General features: G+C 44.1%; 1 protein-coding gene across 6 annotated transcripts in view; it reads left to right on the top strand.

Moving 5' to 3' along the window:
* ARHGEF15 (Rho guanine nucleotide exchange factor 15) overlaps positions 1-23,838 on the top strand; it is a 91,041-nt gene that overhangs the window by 51,797 nt on the left and 15,406 nt on the right. For all 6 annotated transcript variants that reach the window (XM_087947696.1, XM_087947694.1, XM_087947695.1 and 3 more), the window contains 9 exons: positions 7,074-7,510; positions 9,033-9,868; positions 11,870-11,930; positions 14,274-14,329; positions 16,527-16,759; positions 19,594-19,754; positions 21,154-21,306; positions 22,932-23,061; positions 23,623-23,697. In XM_087947696.1, coding sequence (XP_087803822.1) covers positions 9,448-9,868; positions 11,870-11,930; positions 14,274-14,329; positions 16,527-16,759; positions 19,594-19,754; positions 21,154-21,306; positions 22,932-23,061; positions 23,623-23,697 — 1,290 coding nt within the window. In that variant the 5' untranslated portion in view covers positions 7,074-7,510; positions 9,033-9,447. The remainder of the gene's footprint in view (positions 1-7,073; positions 7,511-9,032; positions 9,869-11,869; positions 11,931-14,273; positions 14,330-16,526; positions 16,760-19,593; positions 19,755-21,153; positions 21,307-22,931; positions 23,062-23,622; positions 23,698-23,838) is intronic.

Genomic DNA, 23,838 nt, shown 5'->3' with positions numbered 1-23,838 from the left:
AGTCCAATATTTTTTAGCTTCTGTGCATGTCCACCACATATGGTAGTATGATCCTGGTAACTTCTGACATTTCCAGCCCTTCGCTGACTTATCTTTAAACATCTTGGCAATTCTCAATGGGAGTAAGTGCCACCTGTAAAACATCTTATACAAATTCTCTTTATAAGCTGTTGAAATAGTTAAGTTTCTATACCAACGGTCTCCAACGGTGGGTCTCACCCCCAGATCACCCCCCCAAAGCAATTAATCCAGGCTACACAGAAACACAAGGCTACGCCATCCACATGGCCCCTGGGGACCCTCCCCGCCTACTCACTCCTTACCCTGCAAACTTGCCTGCTAAATTGCTATTTTTCCTTTTTTCGACCATCAGGTGTTCTGCTGTGCGGAAGATTTTAGATTAGGACTGAAGGTTCTATTATTCAGCGCAGACTCACGTCCAGCAAATTTGAGAGACTGAGCTAGCAGATGGCAGATAGATAGATCACTGAATGATTCTGTGAGCAACTCAATCTACCTGCCTGCTTTGCCTGAATTTGGGTAAAAGTTGCTCTTTTTTATAAAAAAATTCAATATTTATATAAATGGTGTGTTGTGAATTAATTTTGTGAGTTTGCTTGCTAGAAAATTTTATGTGTTTGCTTGCAAGCAAATTTTATGTGACAGACTGAGCTAGCCAATGGCAGATAGATAGATTTCTGAATGAATCTGTGATTCTGTGAGCAACTCAATCTGCCTGCCTGCTTTGCCTGCTTTTGGATAAAAGTTGCTCTTTTTTATAAAAAAATCAATATTTATATAAATATTTATAATATTTACATAGAAGCCATGCCCAGCCAGTCACATGACCACCAAGCCACACCCACAAATTAAGCCACGTCCACAGAACTGGTTAGTGGTCCCTGGGATTTAAAATTATGAGTTTGGTGGTCCCTGAGGTCCAAAAGCTTGGCGACCCCTGTTCTAGACCATAGTATCTGCCATTTATCCAAGTCTATTCCATATCCAAAGTTTTTCCCCCATGCATTCATTGATTCTTTAACTTGTTCTTCCTCTAATTTCACTCCTAGTAAGTAACCATATAATTTTTAATCAACTTCTCTTCAATGCCTGTTAGGATTTTATCCAATTCAGTCAATTCCTTATAAAACCCAGCCATCTTAATATCTTTCTCATACCTTGTATGTATTTGCAAATACTAATACCAATTCATTTTTATCCCTTGTAACTCTAATTCTTGCTTTGTTCTGAGTTCACCCTTTTCATTTAAAATTTCTTCATATCTAATAATATGTTCCTTTTAAAAAAGCTATGGATATGTAAAAGCTTCTAATGTTGATAACCAGACTGGTATTTTCATATAGTGATAATCTCTTATTTTTTCCCATACTGTTAATAAAGCATCCCTAATGTAGTGTCTCCTAAAATATCCATATCCAGAGACATTTTTATTGGGAATTTTGCCTGAGGATTATAACAAAGAGTTAACCTACTTGGTCCATGTATCCATTTTTATACCATAAAAATGCATGCCAGCCCAATTGTAAATCATGCCCTTCTAATGTTAATAATCTGGCATTTTTCGATATAATCAATTCATTCATCCACATCAATATTCTTGCCTGATAGTATAGTTCCCAACTGGGTAATCCAAAACCCCCATCACCCTTGCGTCCTGCAGTAATTTTATCTTGATTATTTATTTATTTATTTATTTATTTATTTAATCAAGCAATTATAAGATAACAGGTATTCTTGTCTTTTTCCCCTGCCAAATGAATTTCAACATCATTTTATTTAAATCTTCAAAGTATTTTTTTTCAATCTTATTGGAATTGTCTGGAATAAGTATAATATTTTTGGCAATATGTTCATTTTAATTGTCGCTATTCTACCTATTAAAGATAGTTATATGTTTTTCCATTTTGTCCAAGTCTATCGCAATCTGTTGTAGTAATCTCTTGTAATTATCTTCTTTAAGTGTTCCACATCTAGCTATCATTTGTATCCCTAAATATTTCACTTTTTTTGTAATTTGAATATTTAATTTGTCCATTAATCTTTTCTTTTGTTTTTCTGTTATGTTTTTTGCCAAGATTTTTGTTTTTTCTTTGTTTATTTTCAATCCTTCTACTTCACCGAACTCCTCTATTTCTCTAATTAACTTAGGGCCTGTTTCCAATGGTTCTTCCAATATAAAAACCAAATCGTCTGTGAAAGCTTGTAATTTATATTCTTCCTTTTTTATTTTCATTCCCTTTATTTCTTCATTTTTCTTAATATTTCTATTCAAAACTTCCGAAGTCAATACAAACAATAATGGGGATAATGGACAGCCTGTCTGGTTCCTTTATGAATGTTAAAGTTTTCTGTCAATTCTCCATTTATCATTACTCTTGCTGTTTGCTTGTTATATATTGCTTTTAGTGCTTTAGTAAACCTATCTCCAAAACCCATCTCCTCCAATTGTATCAACATAAATTGCCAATTCACATTATCAAATGCTTTCTGTGCATCTAAAAACACTAATGCCATTTGTTTCTCTGAGTGAGTTTCATAGTATTCCAGAGTATTCAATATTATCCTCATATTCCAGGTTTTTCTTCAATATTTAAAAATACAAAAACCATCCCCCGCACCCATCATGGCCTAATCACCATCTGTTCCAACTTAGACATCCCTTCAACCACTTCTCCTCCAGATGCAGGAACAACATGACCTTGACTGAAGAAAAAATGCTATTATGTCTAACTACCAATACTCTACAATTCCCCCCTCCTACTTTCCCAGCCACAGGAATGTGGCAGCGTGGAAGCTTCTGGTACTAGTATGGCTTCCAAAGCTGGCACTTACATTGAAAATCAAACAGAAAAAAACACAGAATATTATCAAACATGGAACTTATTTTACCAGTGGTTTGGAAAAAAAGGAGTAGAGAGTAAGAATGGAATCTGTATTGTTAAGCAAATTAAATACCCAAACAACACAATGTTTATTAAGCACTAAGAAACATAATTAATAGAAAATTAATAAAATTTATTTTTAAAAAAACAAAGTAAATTCAAGAGGGAAGTTGATTGGATAAAATAAGATTTTGCATACGAAATCAGTTACATGTGGGCAGTCATGTTACATGTTTGCATCCTGTAAATATCATGTTCATTAAAATGAGGTCTGATGTAATTTAAGAAAAAAAAGGTTATTTGGAGTTCACAAAAGAGATAAAGAAACTTCAAATTGTAACAACAATCTTTTTCTTATCTGGAGTTAGTCTCCAGCTTGTTTATTAGTTCAGGAATGTTAAAAGGTAATAAACCTGAACATCATTTTAAAAGAGAGAAAATAAATCAAATTAAAATACAAACCTAACTACCTAGTTAAGAAATTATAAAACCCATGTCACTAGCCCCCTGGGTTCCAGGCCTTTAATCTTTTCTGATAAGATTCCTTGAGGGCTAGAAACCTGAAGGTTGTTTTTCAAAAGGTCCTCTATAGCAGGTGATGTTCATTGCAGTGCATGAAAGGTGCTGCTGTTTGGTTTACGTTTCATTTCATTTCCCAGCTTCTCGGGCAGGCTCTGGCCAGGCGCTGAATGCGGTTTTCTCCCAGGTGGATGGGCGTGCGAGAGCCGCACCCTGGGAAAAAACTGACAGGAGGTGAGAGAACCAGTTAACCAGAGGGCAGGACATGCTGCCAGAAAAGCAGGGTAGAAATAAATGAGATTGCAGAAGTCCTTTCCAAGTGATGCATTGGAAGGATTGTGCATGGGCGAACCCTGTCAGGGCCTTGCCGAGAAATTAAATTCTTCTTGAAATCCCATTTCCAGCTAGCCTTTGCAAGAAATTTGGCCTGGCAGACCATAAATCTAATCCCTCTTAGTTGGTGTTGCAGCCTGCCACTGAGATTTCCCTGCCTTGGCTTGCAAGAAGTCGACGAAAGATTGTAGTGTTGGAAGCAATGTCCATCTGGGTTGAGTTTCAAGTTGGGGGGAAAGACACTGGAAACATGAAGGCTGTTTGGAAAGATGGTTTAATGGTGGACAGGATCACATGCCTTGGAGCTCTTGGGCAAAGAAAAGGGGCAGAGATGCTCAGACTGCCTGGGTTTTATACCCCCTCTGGCTTTGAATTTCCTGGGGCACAGGAAGAGTATTGGCTCTGCCTGAAGGAGGTATATCTTTGTTACATAGAATAGCCTGTCCTAGGACTTAGTGGTCCATTAACAAAGGTGGGAGGGCTGAGTTTCTGCCTCTGAGTTTCTACTTCTCTTTTAGGGGAAATATTCTGCCTTTTTAGTATATCCTAAAACAGGGATTGCCAACCTTTTGGACCTCAGGGACCACCAAACTCATAATTTTAAATTCCACAGACCACTAATATGAATTTTGACTGACGGTAGCTTGCTGACGTTGGTGGGAAAGCTGGTCCCACATTCCAGAGCTGCAGTAGCCACAAGACTGGCCCTTTAGCAGCTCTGGAATATGGGACCGACTTTCCCACCAACATCAGCAAGCCTCCCTTCTGTCATTGGTCTTACCTTCTAGTTCCAGCTCACATGGCTCAAGGTAAGGTTTGCACTCAGCCGAAGGGTGGGGCCAGCGGGTGGGCGGGCCATGTGGGTGGCACAACCTTGTGTTCCCGCGCAGCCTGGATTAATTGCTTTGGGGGGTATTTCTTTGCGGACCACCAAAAATTTTTCATGGACCACCAGTGGTCCCTGGTCCACTGGTTGGTGACCGCTGTCCTAAAATATTTCATTTTTATAGGAGAGGGGTGGGTTTTAACTTCCAACAGTAGATTGTACAAAAAAAATTTAAAATGATTTGTCTGCATGTCACAATGTGGGCTGGAAGAAAAAAATCCATCTGGTTCAGTTCCAGGCTGGGAGAAGGTGGCTGAAAATAACACGGAGGCTGGTTGGAAAGAAAGTTGGTTTATTGATGAAGAAGAACCACCGGCGGCATGTGGTTCTGGGTCAGCTGCTTCATCAATAAACACTCTTTCCAATCAGCCTCCGTGTTATTTCCAGTGTCTTTCTCCCAGCTTGGAACTGAACCAGATGGATTTCTTTCCAACAGTGGAATGGCTAGTCCAGCATCAAATGGAATAAAAAGGAAGGGAATTTTTAAAGAAAAAGCTCTCTTTTGATATTCTTGCTATGTTTTCTATTTGAAGAAAAAAAATAGCATGTTTTGCAGAAGTCAGGAGTGTTCTAATGTATATTCCCCCTCTGGTATCTTCAGTGGTACAGTCCATGTAGAGCCACTGAATGTTCTAAGGATCTGGGCAAAATAGAGTGGACTGGTCCATCTCAGATTGCAGGGGATGCTGTGTGCTGTAGAGCATCAACAAAGTTTCTGAAGGGAAATCTCAGCTCAAAAGCAGTTTACAAATGTCAAAGACCATAAGAGGATTTCAGGCCAGAGCCTCTACCGAAAGAGGCTATCCCCAAGAGATGATTTTATAATTCAAGGTTGACTCTGTCTTCCATCCTTCCGAGGTGGGTAAAATGAGGACCCAGATTGTTGGGGGCAATAGGCTGACTCTGTAAACTGCTTAGAGAGGGCTGTAAAGCACTGTAAAGTGGTATATAAGTGCTATTGCTATAATAAATATAAATCATTACTCATCTCAACAATTTAAATAACAATTTAAAAGGCAGTCATTTAAAGAACAATCATCTTCAAGTGGAACATACTGAAATTAATAAAGAAGAAACAAACCAACAAACTAAAAGGCAGTTGTAAAACTTTTTTTGGAAAAGCCCTTTTCTGGCCCTTAGAAAGGAATTCACAGAACTGGAGCCACCACTGAGAAAGCCCCATCTCTTGTACATGGCCCTGTATAGAATAATAAATATAAATCAATTCTCCAAAAAGCTGAGAAGGATGTAGGCTACTTCATTATTCTTTCTTGTGGGTATGTTGCGTTTTTTTAAAAAAATGTGAGAAGTATGCAAAAAATACATGCTATTGCATGCAAGTTAAAGCACAGATAAGCGTTGGGCTGAAACTAGAAACAGCTCAAGGTTCAAATCCACTCTAAAACTTGCAAACTCTGACTTTGGGCCAATCTTTCCCTCCCTTCCACCCTTCCTGCCTCACAGGGTTGTTGTGCTGGGAAAAATAATAGTGGGGATAAAGCTAATCCTTGAGTACCGGTATTCACCATTCATTTACGTACTGATGTTACAACAGCACTGAAAAAGCTGATTTATGATCGGTCTTCCTGGTTATAACCAGGACCATGTAATCAAATTTGGGCACTTGGCCACTGGCATGTATTTATGACCACATGATCATGTGATCCCCATTCGTAACCTTCCCAGCTAGCTTTCAACAAACAGGATCAATGGGGAACACTAGATTCGCTTAATAACTGCCTGATTCAGTTAACAGTGGCAATGATTTGCTGAACAACTCTGGCAAAAAGGCCATAAAATGGGGCACAGCACACTTAAGAGCTGTGTAATGGAACTTAGTAACGGAAACTTTGGGCTCAATTGTAGTCATAAGTCGAGGACTCCCTGTATAGGTGTAATATGAACATTACAAGGGATGTTACGGTCTCAAATGGCATAAAATACACCTTCCCATTGGTGGGATTCCAAATTGCATGCTACCGGTTCTGCGAGCTTCACGCTGCACTGTAAGATCACTTCCCCTGAATGCGTGGCACTCACCGATCACTTTGTGCATGTGCACAGAACCCATAGATCACTTTGCGTGCACACGCAGCACTCTAAGATTGCTTCACGTGTGTGCAGAACTCAAAGATTGCCCTTGGTGAGATGAACTGTTTTTTAGTGCAGCTGAGGCTTGGCAATCCGCTCTGCCATGCATATCAGCTGAGCTAAAAATCAATGGAATATAAGACAGGAAAGGGTGGGAAAGGATGGGGGCCGGTGGGTGGGGCAATGATATTTGCCGGTTCTCCGAACTGGTCAAAATTTCCATTACTGGTACGTCAGAACCGGTCCGAAGTGGCTGAATACCACCTCTGCACCTTCCTCACTTCTGGCACAGCACATAAATTCAATTAATGGTATTTCCATTTTCTCTTCTTCCCCTGCAGGAAATGAAGCCACAGGAGAGTTGCTCCAGATGACCTCCCTGGAATGAAGATGTCCTCCTTAGACCCCCTGCCTCCCGCCACGCCTCCCTCTCAGAAACCCACTCGCATTATCAAGCCACGCCCGCCCACCAGGCCACGTCCTTACCTGCCCCCCAGGCCAGACTCCGCCAAGCTGCTCCAGGTCCCTACCCCTCCTTTGCCTCTGGAGAAGGGCGGGTGCTCTCTGGCCACTGAACACTCAGGCGGCCCACCTCAACCCTTACACAAGCTGCAGAAATCTGGCGCTGTTCGCAAGATCGTGGTCCATTTTGATCAAACAGGTCCTCCGGAAAAGGAGGAAGCTGAAAAAATTATCCGGTCACTGCCTTCCAGCTGCCAAAAGGATGAGAACAAGGAAGAGAAAGCCATTGGAGGAAAAGAGATCCCGGATCGGTTGGGTAAGTGGGCCAGCTTTGGATTAAAGAAAGTAGAATTTACTATGATCCTTTGGATGGCACCATTCATTTTTTGGAATTAGATTCCTCCTAGATCTGGCGCAAAGTCATGCAGACAGCTTTCACGCCTAAGGCAGGATTAGAACTCAGAACTCTCCACAATCTAGTCCAGCACTGTGAGACACGCTTGCTGGGCAGATCTTGGGCATCCTTGAATCTGGAGTCCATCTTGGAGCAGAGTAGATTTCAATGCCGTGCCATTACAATCCTAAAAAAAAATTAAGTCAATAGGTGGAGAAAAATCACATACCTCAATTGGAATGCCAATCCTGGAAATACAGGTAATCCTCAATTTACAACAGTTCACTTAGTGACTGTTCAAAGTTGCAACGTCCCTGGAAAAAATGACTTAGGGCCATTTTTCACACTTATGATCATTACAGCACCTCTATGGTCATGTGATTTATATTCGGATGGTTACCACCGGTTCATATTTATGACGGTTGCAGTAACCATGTGATCCCTTTTTGTAGACTGACAAGTAAAGCCAATGGGAAAGCCCGATTCACTTAACAACCGTGTTTACTAACTGTAGTGATTCACTTAACAAATGTGGCCAAAAAGTCATAAAATGGGGCAAAACTCACTTAACAAATTCATCACTTAGCAACATAAATGTTGGGCTCCATAGTGGCCGGGAGTCAAGGACCACCTGTGAATGCCTTTAAAAAAAATGTGAGTCCAGTGATTGGCAAATAAGGGCTCAGCATTAACTCCATCTTCACCATCCCCGACAGTTTGCAAGGCCCCCAAAGTGTTCGGTTCTGTCTGCTTTGGGTTTCCGTCAGTGAAGCAGAAATAAACAGCCATTTCTGGGCCTTTATCCTGGTTCCATCAAGGCTAGAAGCGTAACATGGCAGATACAACAACTGGAATTTGGTGGTCACTGAAATCTGTGAACCGTGGATGTCGTGAAATGCTTTCCTGTCCTGTGTTCTTCCCTGCCATGAACCAGAAGTTTTCTTCCCCTTTTCTTCCCCGTCATTCAATAGACAGTGTCATCTAATGGTTAAGGCACCAGGCTAGAAAGCCAAGAGATTGTGAGTTCAGGTCCCACCTTAGCCATGAAAGCCAGCTGGGTATCCTTAGGTCAATCACTAGGAAACTGTGAGTTCTAGTCCCACCCTATGCACAAAAGCCGGCTGGGTGACCTTGGACCGACCACCAGGAGGCTGAGAGCTCTAATCCTGCCTTAGGTATGTATGAAAGTTGGCAGGGTGATTTTGAGCCAATCACCAAGAGTTTGTGAGTTCTAGTCCCACTCTAGGCACAAAAGCCAGCTGGGTAACTTTGGGCTAGTTCGGTCTTTGTTTTAGCCCAACTCACCTCACAGGGTTGTTGTTGTGGGGAAAATAGGAGGAGGTTGTGTTGGATACATTTGAGTTATTTGTAAAAGCAGTAAAAGTGGGGTATAAATAAACAAATAAAATGAATAAAAATTATCTCTCTTCCTCTACTTCCTCAGATCCTTGCAAGGATACCCAGCCATCGGTATTATCTGAGGTGGAGCAAAACGGACTGGATTTTCCCACTTCCTGCCTGTCTGGCTGCCCCTGTGTTTGCCATCAACAGAACCCGGGCATGGTCTTGATTTGGGTCCCTGCAACGTCCCAGCTGCAGGATACGGAGAACGGGCTGGCTGCCGATCTATCGTCTGCTGATGAAGGGGGAGCCTCCTTCCAAAAATCCCGGGACTTGGTGCCCTGCCTACCCCACCTTCCTCCACCGCAGCGGGCAGGGTCCCAAAATCTCGCCGCTCATCCCGAAGCAAAAAGCCCCTGGACTCCCCGCCGTCCACCAACGGGCACCCCGAAGGGGGTGTCGTCCTGACAAGCTACCGTTCCACAGCCGAGCCCCTTCCTCTACGCTGCCCACCTTTGATGCCCAAACCGCCCCGTCGCAACAAAGGGGGTGCCTCTGTCTCTCTGGATGGCGAGCTCCTCCCTCCGGCCATCCCACCCAAAGCCCCCATGAAACCACCTCGCAGCTCCTTGGGGCCCTCGGCTCGCAGGAGTTCCCTCCAATACCCGCTTGAGTTGAACCACCTTCCTGGCCGAGTCTCCCCTTTTGCTGTTGGGGAAGGCTTCGTCATGTTGCCTCCCCCCACCCAGCCACCCCCACCTCCCCCAAATTCCCAGACCCCTCCACCGCTCCTCCTTTCTCAGGCTCGCTCCCAGATGTGCACAGCCCCCCCTCCACCCTCCCAGCCCCCTCCCCTGCTACCTCAGGGTCTCCCTCCTCCACCAACTCAGCCACCCCCACCCCTGGAAGGTTCACCTCTGGATGACAACTCTTGTCAAGGTACCAATTGCAACCCCCTTGGGATAAAACCGTGTCTCCCAACCTTAACCACTTTAAGATGGGTAGACTTCAACTCCCAGAATTCCTCCAGCCAGTTTTGCTCGCTGTGAAATTCTGTAGCTGAAACAGAAACTTTGTGGCAGCTGGCTTGGAATTATGGGAGTTGAAGTCCATACATGTTAACGTGGTTGAAATTGAGAAACTTTGTGATAGCTGGTTGTGGAATTCTGGGAGTTGGAAGTCCACACATCTTAACATAGTTGAAACTTTGTGACAGCTGGCTCAGAATTCTGGGAGTTGAAATCCATACATTTTAAGGTGGTTGAAATTGAGAAACTTTGTGGTAGGTGGTTGTGGAATTCTTGGAGTTGAAGTCCACACATCTTAACTAGTGGAATCAGAAACTTTGTGGTAGCTGATTGTGGAATTCTGGGAATTGAAGTCCACACAGCTTAACGTAATTGAAACAGAAACTTTGTGGTAGCTGGCTTGGAATTCTGGGAGTTGAAGCCCAGACTTTGTAATGGATTGGAAATTGTGAAATTTTGTAGTAGCTGATTGTGGAATTCTGAAAATTGAAGGCCACACATCTTAACATAGTTGAAAGTGAATAACTTTGTGGTGAAAGGACAGGAAGAGAGATATTGTGTATCACCTACTTTCAAGTTTTTCTTAGCTAGGGGGCTGCTTAAAGGGGCTGTATTCCAAAACTGGAGTGGCTTTTTAGGCTGGGGAGGGCAAGAAGCACCAGAGACCTTTCAATTCAAAAAGTACAAAAGTTTGAAATGTCTTTTTTTCAAATGCAGCAGCTCAGTTTTTCTGCTCGGAAGCCTTTCAGGTCTCCCCAAACATTTCATTTTTCTCTCAGTAGTCTGTTCTGCACTAGAAACTGGGCACTGAAAATAAAACTTGTTTTGATACAAAACATTTGACGTATTATTATAGTTCAAAGGTCTTGTTTCCTAGATCTTCGGGAAAAATCCACTATCTGATCCGACTGGAGAGGGACAAGCTCTGTTCCCACTCCTGCTGATAATGTGGCTTGGCCCATTTACTTCAAATTGCACGTAGTCCTCAATTTACGACCATATTGGAGCCTGCCTCTTATGGTCGCAAGTGCAGTTTTCAGCGAAAAAAAATTGTAACATGGGGTCATATGACCACGAGACCCTGCAGATGGCTGTCAATTCAAACTGGTTGTCACACACACAAACTACATTTACATGCTGGGGATGGTGGCAGCCACTGCAACTTCAGAAATGGGTCATATAAGGGCCTCCTGGTAAATTCCAATGGTTGCTACACAGTCGGTTGTAAGTCAAGGACTACCTGTGTTTGATTCAGACTTCCTTAATTGGATGCATTCCAGAAGTGTTACACTGCAGCTCCCATCTTCCCCAGTCCAAGCCAAAAACATGGCCAGATGCTTAATGTGTTACAACATTGCTCAGGTCTTCCCAGGGGTGAGCTTCAAACATTTTAGCAACGGATTCTCTGCCCAGTTGCTGGGTAGGTCTGGCCATGGTGGGTGTGGCCTAGTCAGCCTCCTGTGTCATGGCGGGGGGGGGTTGCCCTCCCCGGGCTCCAGAGGCTTTTCTTGAGCCTCCAGGAGGGCAAAAACGGCCTCCCAGGAGCTTTCTGGAAGCCAGAAACAGCCCCATTTCCAGCCTTCCTGAACTTCCAGGAGGCCCGTTTTTCACCCTCCCCAAGCCTCTGCGCTTACCCTGCACCTACCTGCATCCAAAATGGGCTGTGTGGGGACTCCTGGGAAGAGCAGGGCGGGGTGGGCAGAGCCAGCCAGGAGTGGGATTTGGGGGATTCTCCAAACTGCACAGAATCTTAGCTAGGGGCTTTTCCAAATCCCTGCGAACCCCCAGCAGCCCACCCCAGGTCTTCCCCAGGGTCCATGATCTGCGCTTGTCTGTGTTGTAAACTTAAATGTCCTTTTCTGTTAACCCATTCCTGGTGTTTCACTGACTCTGCAAACTTTTCCTTCTACAGGTGGCTGTGAAAATGAAGAGAGCAGTTTCAGCGAGTCGGAGACGGACAAATCAGACAACAGGTGTGTCTTCATTCCCTGAAATTGCGAAGGGAAAGATTTACCTGGGCATGCAAACCAGGTGTCAATTTAGCCTTTGAAGAGGATAATACAGGCAGTCCCCAACTTACAACAGTTCGTTTGGTGACTGAAGTTACAATGGCATTGAAGAAAGTTGTCAGGACTCCAGTAGTTACCCCCATTTAAATCATGAGTCTCTAGCCGGATTTTCAAAGCTTAAAAAATATTTATTAGGAGAAAATATGCTGGCACTGCCTGGGTGTAGCCGACTCTGAGACACATCATTCATTGTCACCCTTGACCCTGGTTTTCCCTCACCCCCAGGTATATCATAATTCATATTCTCCAATGGGACACATCCATAGACAAGAGTCATCAATCATGTTCTCCAGTTAGAATTTTGTGCATCACCTGGAAACAATCTATGAAAACATCCATGGAATGCAGTTTCAGTTTTGCAAGCTGCTACACTACTCCCCCCTCCCTTTGGCAACTCTAAAAGACCAGAGAAATATTTTATGAATTGATAAGTGACATACGTCAGGCTTTCGTATTTATGACTGTCACAGCATCCCCACAGTCACATGATCAAAATTCAGACCCTTGGCAACTGACGCACATTTATGACAGTTGTCTCGGGGTCATGTGATCCCCTTTTGTGTCCTTTTGATGAGCAAAGTCAATGGGGAGGCCAGATTCACTTAATAGCCGTGTTACTAATATAACAACTGCAGTGATTCACTTAACAACTGTGGCAAGAAAGATTGTAAAATGGAAGAAAATACAATTATCTCAGTTAGCAACATAAATTTTGGGCTCAATTGTGGTCGTACGTCAAGGATTACCTGTATTGTATCTTGATAGTGTCTATTGATCATTACCTCTAGAGAGTTTATTACTTCTGAACAAGGAAAAAATTGTGTAAAAGCTGATTTTAGCTGATGCTCCCATGCCATTTATTCAACAGACTTTTGCTTGCTGAAGTTGTGAGCACTTGCTCTATATTGCTCCACATATATTACTAAAACTCTCATGTCTAATTGTCTGTAAGTTACCTTCAGATGGGCAAAACAGGGCATCAAAGGGCAATACTTTTTCAATCAATATACCTCAAATGGGCTGACGTACAGAATGCAACTACAATCTGGGACCCATGACTCCTGCGCGATTGAAATGTGGCAAAATTGTGGCCATTTCAGTGCTGCCTCAGTCAGCCGTGGTGAAGTGATCATCATTTCCATCGCTCCCTGACAGCTTCCGTCCAAGGAAAGTCAATGGGGAAGCCAGCAGGAAATTGAAAGTCATTCTCGCTGCCACCGCCTTTTTGCCCACCCATGGTCTTTCTGTCATTCTCACCCATGAGTCCTGTGAGATTGAAATCTGGCAAAGATGTGGCTGCTTCAGTGTTGCCATGCCACCACAGTCCTGCGTCAGCCATGGTCACGTGATTGTTAATTTCCAGCACTCCCTGCCAGCTTTCTGCAAGGAAAGCCCATGGGGAAGCCATCAGGAAGTCAGAAGTTGGTCCCACTACTGTTTTGGCTGCTTGTGGTTAGTCTTGTTTCTCTGTTTTAGTAAAGAATATCTCTGAAATGACCCAATGGGGCATGGGTTGCCTACCTTTAGCAAAATTCTTAGCTTGTTGGACTGGATATGCCAAACCTACCAGCCCATTTCTCCCACAGGAGGTGCCACGGTTAAACATGTTCGATCAGCTCTTTGGCTCCCTGAAATATAATCTGTCATTGTATTCTTCTTAAATAACAGATTTATACAGACTGAGAGAAAGTTATATATAAAAGAGAGAGAGAACTTTCAAATGTTCTTCAAGAATATAAATTTTGATTATTGCTTGTTTGGCACAAGAAAAGGGGAATAGGTTTTTAATTAATTATTTGAAAAGGATTTCCATTAGAAAAAGAGTATCATTTATCATTGCTGTCAAACAAGATGTACGGATTAAGTAGTTATGAAGAAAGTAATTTGATGAGAAAGGAAAATCCAGAGACGAAATAGAGCCCTTTTTCCTGAATTTGTGGTTTTGAACATCTCTATTTCTGAATTCTGAATTGATGGGGCTTTCTAAACCATTAGCAGAAGTAGCAACAACAACAAAAAAATCTTCCCAATGATATCAAAATTAAAAAAAAAAAATAGGGGGGAGAACCAAGAGGCTTATCCTATATTCAGGGTTCTCCATTTGATACTAGATGAAGATTTTTTTTTCCTCCAACATTGCTCTCAATGTGGCTGTTACAGGATTCTTAGCAAATCAACAACTGCAGAGTTGTTGTGTTCATAGGATTGCTTATCGTTGGCCTTTTCTGCTTTGCCCCTATATCACAGGCACTCTTCGGTGCTATCATCTAAGAGTCCGGACTGGGGGCTTTGCCTGCAGGACGGTAAGTGGACAGCACATTTATTTAAAAAGAGAGAGAGAGAGCAAAGGCTAGAGCTGGAAGGGTCCTTGGAGGTCTTCTAGTCCAACCCCCTATTCAGGCAGGAGTCCCTATACCAGTGATGGCTAACCTTTTTGTCGTTGTGTGCCGAAAGTGTGCGCATGCACGTGTGCCTGCACCCATAATGCAATGCACATGCGACCCCCCCTCTGTGCTCCCCCCGTTCCCCCTGTGCATGTATGCGCATCTCTTGCAAGTGCCCCGCTCCCCACACATGCATGGCAGATATCCGAAAATCATCTGGCTGACAGGAGGTGTGCATGTATGCGCAGTGGAACTTATCTGGGGTGACGGCTCACATGCCAGCAAAGATGGCTCTGTGTGCCACTTCTGGCACACGTGCCTTAGGTTCGCCATCACGGCCCTATACCATTTCAGACAGGTGGCTGTCCAGTCTTTTCTTAAAAACATCCAGTGATGAAGCACCCACAAAAACCTCTGGAGGCAAATTGTTCCACTGCTTAATTGTCCTCACTGTTATGAAGTTTCTCCTTAATTCCAGATTGCTTCTCTCCTTGATTAGTTTCCATCTGTTGTTTCTTCTCCTGCCTTCTGGTGCTTTCAACTCTGGGAGTTGAAGCCCAGAAATCTTAAAAGCTGACAAAGTTGAGAAACACTGCCCTGAAGGCATAGTTCACTGTTGAGAAGATTTAAAAGCCCTGATTAGGGTGCTACCTGATTGTTAAATCCTTGTGCTACCATTCCCTAGTAGTTACTCATCCGGATTTCCTTCTTTAGGTTTTTAAAGTTCACTTACAGGGTCTAGGTGTGGAGACCATGTGCTGGAGACATTCCTAGGAACTCACTATTCCAGTGTTTCTTGACCTCAGTCATTGTAATATGTGTGGACTTCAATTCCCAGAATTCCACAATCAGCTACCACAAAGTTTCTGATTCCATTATGTTAAGATGTGTGGACTTCAACTCCCAGAATTCTACAATCAGTTACCACAAAGTTTCTGATTCCATTATGTTAAGATGTGTGGACTTCAACTCCCAGAATTCCCCAATCAGCTACCACAAAGTTTCTGATTCCATTATGTTAAGATGTGTGGACTTCAACTCCTAGAATTCTACAATCAGTTACTGTCAAATTCACAGCCTACAGGCCGGATGCATCACATGCTGGCCACTGCCATGGCCAATTTAGCAATGGGGGGGAAAAGTCGTGATATATCATGTGATGATGCTGTGACAACATGAGATTGACATCCCTGAACTATGTTAAGATGTGTGAACTTCAACTCCCAGAATTCCAAGCCATCTACCACAAAGTTTCTGTTTCAACCACATTAAGATGTGTGGACTTCATTCCCAGAATTCCCAAAACTGGCTGGGGGAATTCTGGGAGTTGAAGTCCACACATCTTAAAATGGCTGAAGTCGAGAAACACTGCACTATGTCCTTCACACGATTTAAAATAGTTCAGATGCACTCTTAATATGTAAGAGGAAGCTGGCAGCTTTCTGAGAACCCTGGGCAAAAACTGGATGATTGCAACCTTGATGGGTTTTTTTTTTCTTTATAAAGTATAGAGAGTCTTCAACTTACAAACATTCATTTAGTGGCCGTTCAGACTTACAACAGCACTGAAAAAAGTGACTTATGACCATTTTTCACACAACCTTTGCTGCATCCCCCTGTGATCAAAACGTGATCAAAATTTAGATAGTCCTCGACTTACAACAGTTCATTTAGTGACTGTCTGAAGTTACAACGGCACTGAAAAAGTGACAGGGCCAATTTTCATACCTACGACCATTGTGGCATCCCACATCCACATGATCAAAATTCAGATGCTTTCCAACGGACTCGTATTTATGACGGTTGCAGGGTCCTGGGGTCATGTGATTCTCTTTTTGTGACCTTCTGACAAGCGAAGTCAATGGGGAAGCCAGATTCACTGGACAACTGTGTTGCTAATTTAACAACTACAGTGATTCACTTAACAACCGGGTCAAGGGAGGCCGTAGACTGGTTCAAAACTCACTTCACAATTGTTCTCCTTAGCAAAATAATTTTTTTGGCTCAATTGTGGTCGTAAGTCGAGGATGATCGTTGTTCATTTGGGCATGGCACGTTATTCCCCTACTGAGGTTCATTGTGTTGTGTCTTTTTTTTACCTTCTGGTGTCTTGCAGAACCTTTGTATCAAACCTATCGCCAGGCTGTCATCTCCAAGGAGATCAAGAGGCAAACGGTTCCACGCAACAGTAGTTTTAGCAGCTCAGACTACAGAGCCCCTTCTCCTGGGGAAGGGTCAACGGGACCCCAGGGCCCCGTCCCTCATAGCACCCTTTGGCAGGAGCTGCCAGCTGTGCGAGAAAGTGGTGTTTTGGACAACATCAGCCCAGAAGAAAGGAAAATGCAAGAGGTGAGTAAAAGGACTTAGGTAAGAAAGGCATTTCCCACCAGACAGAATTCAAGGTGTCTGAAATTTGCATCCGAACAATCAGAACAATTAATCAGTGGAACGACTTGTTTCCAGAAGTTGCTCCAACACAGGAGATTTTTAAGAAGAGGTTGGACAGCCATTGGCCTGAAATGGTATAGGGTTTTCTGCTTGAGCCGGTGGTTGGACTAGAACAGGGGTCACCAACCTTTTGGACATGAGGGACCACCAAACTCATAATTTTAAATCTCATGGACCACTAATATGAATTTTGACTGACTGTGGCCTGCTGATGTTGATGGGGGAGGGAGGGAGAGAAAGATCCAATCTAACCTTGGAGAGCTGGCAGTGATGTTCTCCCCCCCCGTCTCACACACACAGAGGTCCCTCACACGCACACATACCCTCCAAGGCAGCCTCATTCCTAACCTGCTTTTCAGCCGTTCTCAGGGGAGGGGAGAGAAAGACAGTATTCTATGATCCCAAATAAAGAACGATCGATCGGTAGGAAAACGGGATCGTTCTTTATGTGGGATCACAGTATACTGTTTCCAGCTCTGGTCTCAGGGGGAGAGAGAAAGAGAGAGAGAGACTTTTGGCTTAATGCAAGGAAAGCGACAGAAGCAGCAGAAGACTTTCTTTTTCTCCTCCAAACTCTGCCAGAAATGAGTCTTTGCTGGTGCAGCCTCTTGGAGCAGGATGCCTTGCAGAGTCGTAAAGATTCATTTCTGGCGGAGTTTGGGAGAGAAAAAGAAAGACTTGCTGCTTTCCTTGTGTGCAGCCAAAAACAAAAGAAGAAAGAAGTGGAAAGAAGCAGCCTGGTGACCAGGCAAGATGTGCGGGCTGAGTGGGGCAAGTTCTCCCCCTCTCCCCTTTCTCCCCTCCCCTCACTACCTCGTATTGTTCGCAATGCAAGTGACGCGAGCCTTGTGTTCCCACGGGCCATGGACCACCAAAATTTTCTCGCAGATCACCAGTGGGCCACGGCCTACCGATTGGCGACCCTTGGATTAGAAGACCTCCAAGGTCCCTTCTAGCCCTGTTATTCTTCTTTGAGAACAATCAATATGGGCAAAGTTTCGTTGAACACTCTAAGGAGTTGTACATCGCATTGATGGGATTATTTCACCCCCCAGAAAATGAGATCATTTTAAGTTGAGAGTCATATTTATTTCCAGCTTGGGACTAGGTGTTTCACGCATGAATTATGACCCAAGCTATATCAGTAGATTAATATTATTTTTCCAACTCACTTGGCACTAGGGAGACTGAGTATCCAAATGGTGTGGATGAATTTTGCGCTGGAGTCCGAACTTTCCATGTGTACGTTAGTAGATTGTGATTCCACGCCCACCCACCCCCCAATAACATGAAACACTTGTAATTGTAAATTGTGTCGGCAATGGAATAAAGCAAAATAAGAGCCTCTCCCAAGCACATATATGTCCTGGACACTTCTTCCCCCCTGCTGTATCTTCATGATACAGGATACATCTTGTTCCGACTATTGCCAGGATTGTGTTATCTCCTTTAGGCAGGCAAGAAGCTGCTGCAATTTTCCCATGGGTGAAATCTGACTCATCCACTACAGGTAGTTCTTGACTCACAATTGGTTGTTTAACAGCTCATTGGAGCTACAGTGGCCTCAGAAAGAAGTGTGTTTTATGCCCTGTAAAACACTTCTGACTGTCAGGAAATGTGCCGCTCTCTGTTCCCCGTGGTCACATGATCACATTTTGGATGCTTGCCAATTAACTCACATTTTTAACAGATTTAACAGAGCTGGAAGGGACCTTGTAAGTCATCCAGTCCAATCCCCTCCCCTGCCCAAGCCCTAGCACAGGGGTGTCAAATTCCCATCATGGTGGCATCGCATTATGTATTGGGACTTTTTTCCCCTTCCCTAAACTGGGCTTGTGCGTGGCCAGCACATGATGCATCTGGCCCACAGGCCGGGAGCTTGACAGCCCTGCCCTAGCATGATTTTTCAGAATGCTCGTAATATAAGCCCTACCCCAAAAATAAGCCCCAGTTAAAATAATCAGCCAAATGGATGCATTTGTTTACAGTAATTACCTGAAAATAAGACCTAATCAGAAAATAAGTCCTAATGCATCTTTTGGAGCAAAAATTAATATATGACCCAGTTTTATTTTTGGAGAAAGATGGGTATACACACACACACACTCCCTCTCTCACTCTCTCCACCCCCCCACACTTTCTTTTGAGAGCAGGCAATGGAATTTCATTTTTAATGTGGGCCAGCATGCTCAGCATGACAACTCTTTAAAAAGGGAATCTTGCTCTTGACCCATTAAATTTCTGAGCTAATCCTCAAATCAGAGATCTGAATCATTCTGAACATTGGCTGACCATTGGTGGTAGGGGAATTAAATGATTCATGCATCAATTCTTCCCTTGTATATTCAGTATTGTTTAGACTGGTCTTTAACGTGGGTTTAGCACTCTTTCGGAATAGCACTAAATAGTGGAGACTTTTAAGAAAAGATTGGACAACCATTTGCCTGAAATGTTGTAGGGTTTCCTGTTTGAGCAAGGGGTTGGACTAGAAGACCTCCAAGGTCCCTTCCAACTCTCTCATTCTGAGTCAAAAAGAGCTCAACCACTGCTGATGGCTTTAAACACACTTCCAGGGTGCAGAACTAAAATGAGATTTGATAGATGGCAGACCCAAAACACCATAAGTTTGGGGAAGCTGAGGAAAACATAATACTCACTGTGCTTTATTCCATTCACACATTCTCCGCTTGTCAACTCATTCTGGCTTCTTTGTGGTTCTGCATCTCTGGGGTCAGAGCCTCTTTGAAGTGGTGACCTCTGAAGCCTCCTATCTACGCTCGCTTGCCCTTCTGATCGAGCACTTCATGGAGTCTCGGGAACTGGCTGGCACCATCCTTCTGCGCGAGCACCGGATTCTCTTCTCCAACATACGCAAAGTTCAGGAAGTGAGCGAAAGGTCAGTGTTTTCTCTCTTCCTGTCTTTCCTCCAGTCTGCATTGCTTTGGACCATACTCAAGAATCATAGAATCATAGAATTCTTAATTTGCTGCTGGTCCCCGTGAAGGGCTGATGGTCATTATGAAGTGTAACACGATAGCAGTATTCCAGTATTTGAGGGAAGTGGTGGGTTTCCACATTTTTTCCCCTATGATTTTATGAGCAGTTCTATGTACGTGCATAGAGGTGCAGCAACCCTCTCTGCCATGCAAATCAGCTGAGTTAAAAAAACAAGAGAATATAGGAGGGCTAACGGCAGGGGCAGGTGGGTGGGGCCAGTCAGAGGTGATATTTGCCAGTTCTCTGAACTAGTCAAAATTTCTGCTACCGGTACACCAGAACCGGCCAGAACCAGCTGTAGTAGCACCTCTGTTTGAGGGGCTACTACAAAGAAGGGGGGGGTGTCAACTTATTTTCCAAAGCATCAGAGGGCAGGACAAGAAACAATGGAGGGAAACTGATCAAAGAGAGTCCCAAGGGTGCTTTTTCAGGAGACAACAGGACTTTCTTAGTTTTTCTTTTGAAGACTTTTTGCTTCTTATCCAAGAAGAGACTCTTTACAGACGTTTAGCTATACAATTTGGGATGAACACCCTTTGAACGGTGTGGGAGGAGGAATGGATTTCCAGAGGAAAAATTGCAGATTACAGGAACCAGGAGCACTACTCAGGTGACCCTGAGGACACAGATCAACCTCCAAGTGCTTCAAGGACCCTCTAAAAGGAAGAAAATGACCAGATGTCTGCCAGGAATATAAATCCTTCCATTCCCCTCCATCCAGTCAGAGCTGAAGAAGCTTTTTGAATGAGAAGCGAAAAACACTAGGAAGTCCAGTTGCCTCCTGAAAAAGCACCTTTGGGGCAACCATGACCTGGATGACTGAGAATCTCTATAGAATTTTGATCAAAAAGAGAAGCAATCTGGAATTCCGAAGAAACTTCCTAACAGTGGAACAGTTTGCCTTCAGAAGTTGCTGTGGGTGCTCCAAACCTGGAGGTTTTTAAGAAGAGACTGGACAATGATTTGTCTGAAATGGCATAGAGTCTCCTGCTCGAGCAATGAGTCGGACTAGAAGACCTCCAAGGTCCCTTCAAACTCTGCTATTCTGATTAATCTCCACGTTCAGAAGAAGTCATACCCATAGGGCTCTCCCAAGTGATTCTTCTGATGATGGTGACCATCTGTGATGAACAGCAGGCTATCCAATTATCCAGCTGTATGACCATCTGTTTAATTGCTACTTCTCCCACTTCAAGAGGTGAAACTAGGTCCCTGTTTGTAGACACAAGCTCGCTATTTTTGCTTGGGCTTCTCTGAATAATCCACATGCATCTGATGTCAGTTCTTCCTCTTGGCAGGTTCTTACAGGATCTGGAATGGCGGTTGGCTGAAAGCCTGCAGATCTCAGATGTTTGTGATATTGTGGAGGATCACGCTCAGCAGAGCTTCTCGGTCTACATTGATTACGTCCGTAACCAGCTGTACCAGGAGAAGACCTACAGTAGCCTCATGTGAGTAAGGGAGGAGGAAAGGAAAACAGCCTGCTGGATACCTTTGGGGAGAGTGAGTTGAGGAATTATTTGGAGAAACTCTTTTGGCTGTTTTCCAGACTGTTTTGACCTTGCCAAGAATTATGGAAGTTGTAGTTTTCCCTCATCTGGCAGGCTGATCACCATTTTGGATTCTAAGCTGCAGGTATCACCAAGGGCAGAATCCAAAAGATATTAATTCACCCTGTCTTTTCAACAGCAGCTATCCAGCTACTCTTGCAGAGCTTGCTGGTGGTTGATCACGGCCATGTATGTACCTTTGAAGTGTGAATCCCATTCTTCCTGTCATGGATAATGGATGTGGATGTACCTATGCACCATAAATGTCTTTGTTAAGTGTTTCTGCTTAGTCTAACATCTACAGATGTTTCCGAGAAGTCCTCAAATTCAGGTATCTTCACCTTTGGCAGCTGAAAGGACTGTGGACTTCAACTCTCAGAATTGCTGGCTAAGGAATTCTGGGAATTGAAATTCACAAGTCTTAAAGTCGTCATGATTGGCCATCCCTGAATTAAGCAGTTGTCTGGAATTCATCCATCCATCCATTTCATTCATACCGTATTTCCCCAAAAATAAGACCTATCCTAAAAATAAGGCCTAGCCTGATTTTTTTCAGCATGCTCCTAATATGAGCCCTACCCCCAAAATAAGCCATAGTTATGGTCGTCAACAGCGGGAGGGCATGGCCAGCACCAGAGGCGGAGAGGGCGCTGGTCCTGATGGTGTCTGGCAGCAGCAGCCTGCGCAGTGCAGGTGAGTTGATTAACTGTCCAGGAAGCAGACCTCAGCGGAAGCTCAGGCAATCTGGACACACTGTGCAGGCAAAGGGAAAGCTGAGAGTCAGTGGGCCGGAGCAGGTGGGCAGTCGTGGAAGGCTCATATTTGCACAGCACCACCACCAGCAGATGGAGGCAGAGGTGCAGGGGGGGAAGGCAGGTGATCCTGCTGTGCCACATGGGATGCATGCAAGACGATAGATGCAAAGACAAGCCTCCTGCCCACTGACTCTTGGCTTTCCCATGCCCCTGCCTCTGCCTCAACCTGCTGCTGTATAGGTTGCATAGCTCCAGAGTGCGCTGACCAAGGGGCAGTGGGCTGCAGCTGCTGCTGGACAACATTAGGCCCCACACACTCATCACCCTTTGTATGTGCCCGTTGGTGGTGGGACACCCAGCCAGGCTCATCACCCTGATATTGTGTTTCTCTAAAAATAAGTCCTAATGCTTATTTTGGAGCCCCCACAAATATAACACTGGGTCTTATTTTCAGGGAAACCCGGTGGTCACAATATTGCCAAATGTTCCTCTTCCTCTCTTCCATCCACCTCCCCTACCCATTGATGGCTTGCTCTGCTTCCAAAGGGCTCAAGATGGGATAGGAGGAAATGTAAAACAACCTGTAGGGTTGGATTTGACCCCCAAACCCACCAGATGAGAAATGAGTATCAACACTGGCCTGCAAACACTGCAGTAGAATTGCTGATGGTGACCACGTGTTTTGCCCCCACCATGTTCCCTAGCAATCCCAAAGCCCCGAATTCAGACCCATTGCTCTTGGGTGCAGCTTCCTTTCCTTTTCTCACTTAGGGAGAAGAACGCCCAGTTTGCCATCGTTGTCACCCGACTCCAGGAGCAGCCCCAGTGCCAACGCCTCCCCTTCATGTCCTTCTTGCTGCTTCCTTTCCAGAGGATCACTCGTATCAAGATGCTCTTGGAGGTGAGAACCAGGTGGTGGGTCTTAGACCCAAGGATCTGGATCACAATAAGGCCAGAGGAGGCTTGAAGGAAAACATTCCTTGGGGGAGGTGAAAGAAGGGGCAGCTGGGGTTCTGACAGGTTGGGAAAGCAAGTTGTAACCCAAAGTGACACATGTCTGTGCTCAGTTTCATTTTTCTCTCTCTAGATATGTGTGTGTGTAGAAAGGGGGGAGGAGAGAGAGAGAGAGAGAGACAGAGCAAGAAAGACAGAGACAGAGTTAGAGATAGAGACAGAGAAAGCGCTCTCTCTCTCTCTCTCTGTATAGTGTGTTATATATGTGTGTATGTGTGTGTATAATACACACACACACACAGAAACATATAGCTTTTGCTCTCTGTTTCTCTGTCTGTCTGTCTGTCTCTCTCTCTCTCTCTTTGCCTTCTCTCTCTCTCTCTACACACACACATATCTTGCTATCTATCTCTTTTCTCTGTCTAACCCTAACCTGCTGAATACCACCTCTGCTTTGTTCCCTTCTAACTGGAAGTCCCTTCCTCTTGGTTTTATTTTGTGCGTCTAGAATATCCTGCGCCGGACGGAGGAAGCTTCTTTGCGAGAACAAAACGCCCTGAAGGCTCTAGCTTCTGTTTCCAAGGTAAAAGTAGCCATGAATAGAGGGAAATCCTGATGATGTTACCTAGTTTGAGAAATGGAACATCTGCAAGAAAAAAACCAAGCTCAAGAGAGGTATCAGAGACTAGTTGGCCATACCCCAACCTGGCACCAGAGGTGGTAT

Source organism: Notechis scutatus, chromosome Z (assembly GCF_049901735.1).
Source record: "Notechis scutatus isolate UNSWTSFEM ecotype Mainland chromosome Z, rNotScu1.2, whole genome shotgun sequence".
Classification (NCBI taxonomy): Eukaryota; Metazoa; Chordata; class Lepidosauria; order Squamata; family Elapidae; genus Notechis; species Notechis scutatus.
The sequence above is the reverse complement of the archived record's forward strand: the minus strand, read 5'-3'. Positions and strand labels throughout refer to the sequence as shown.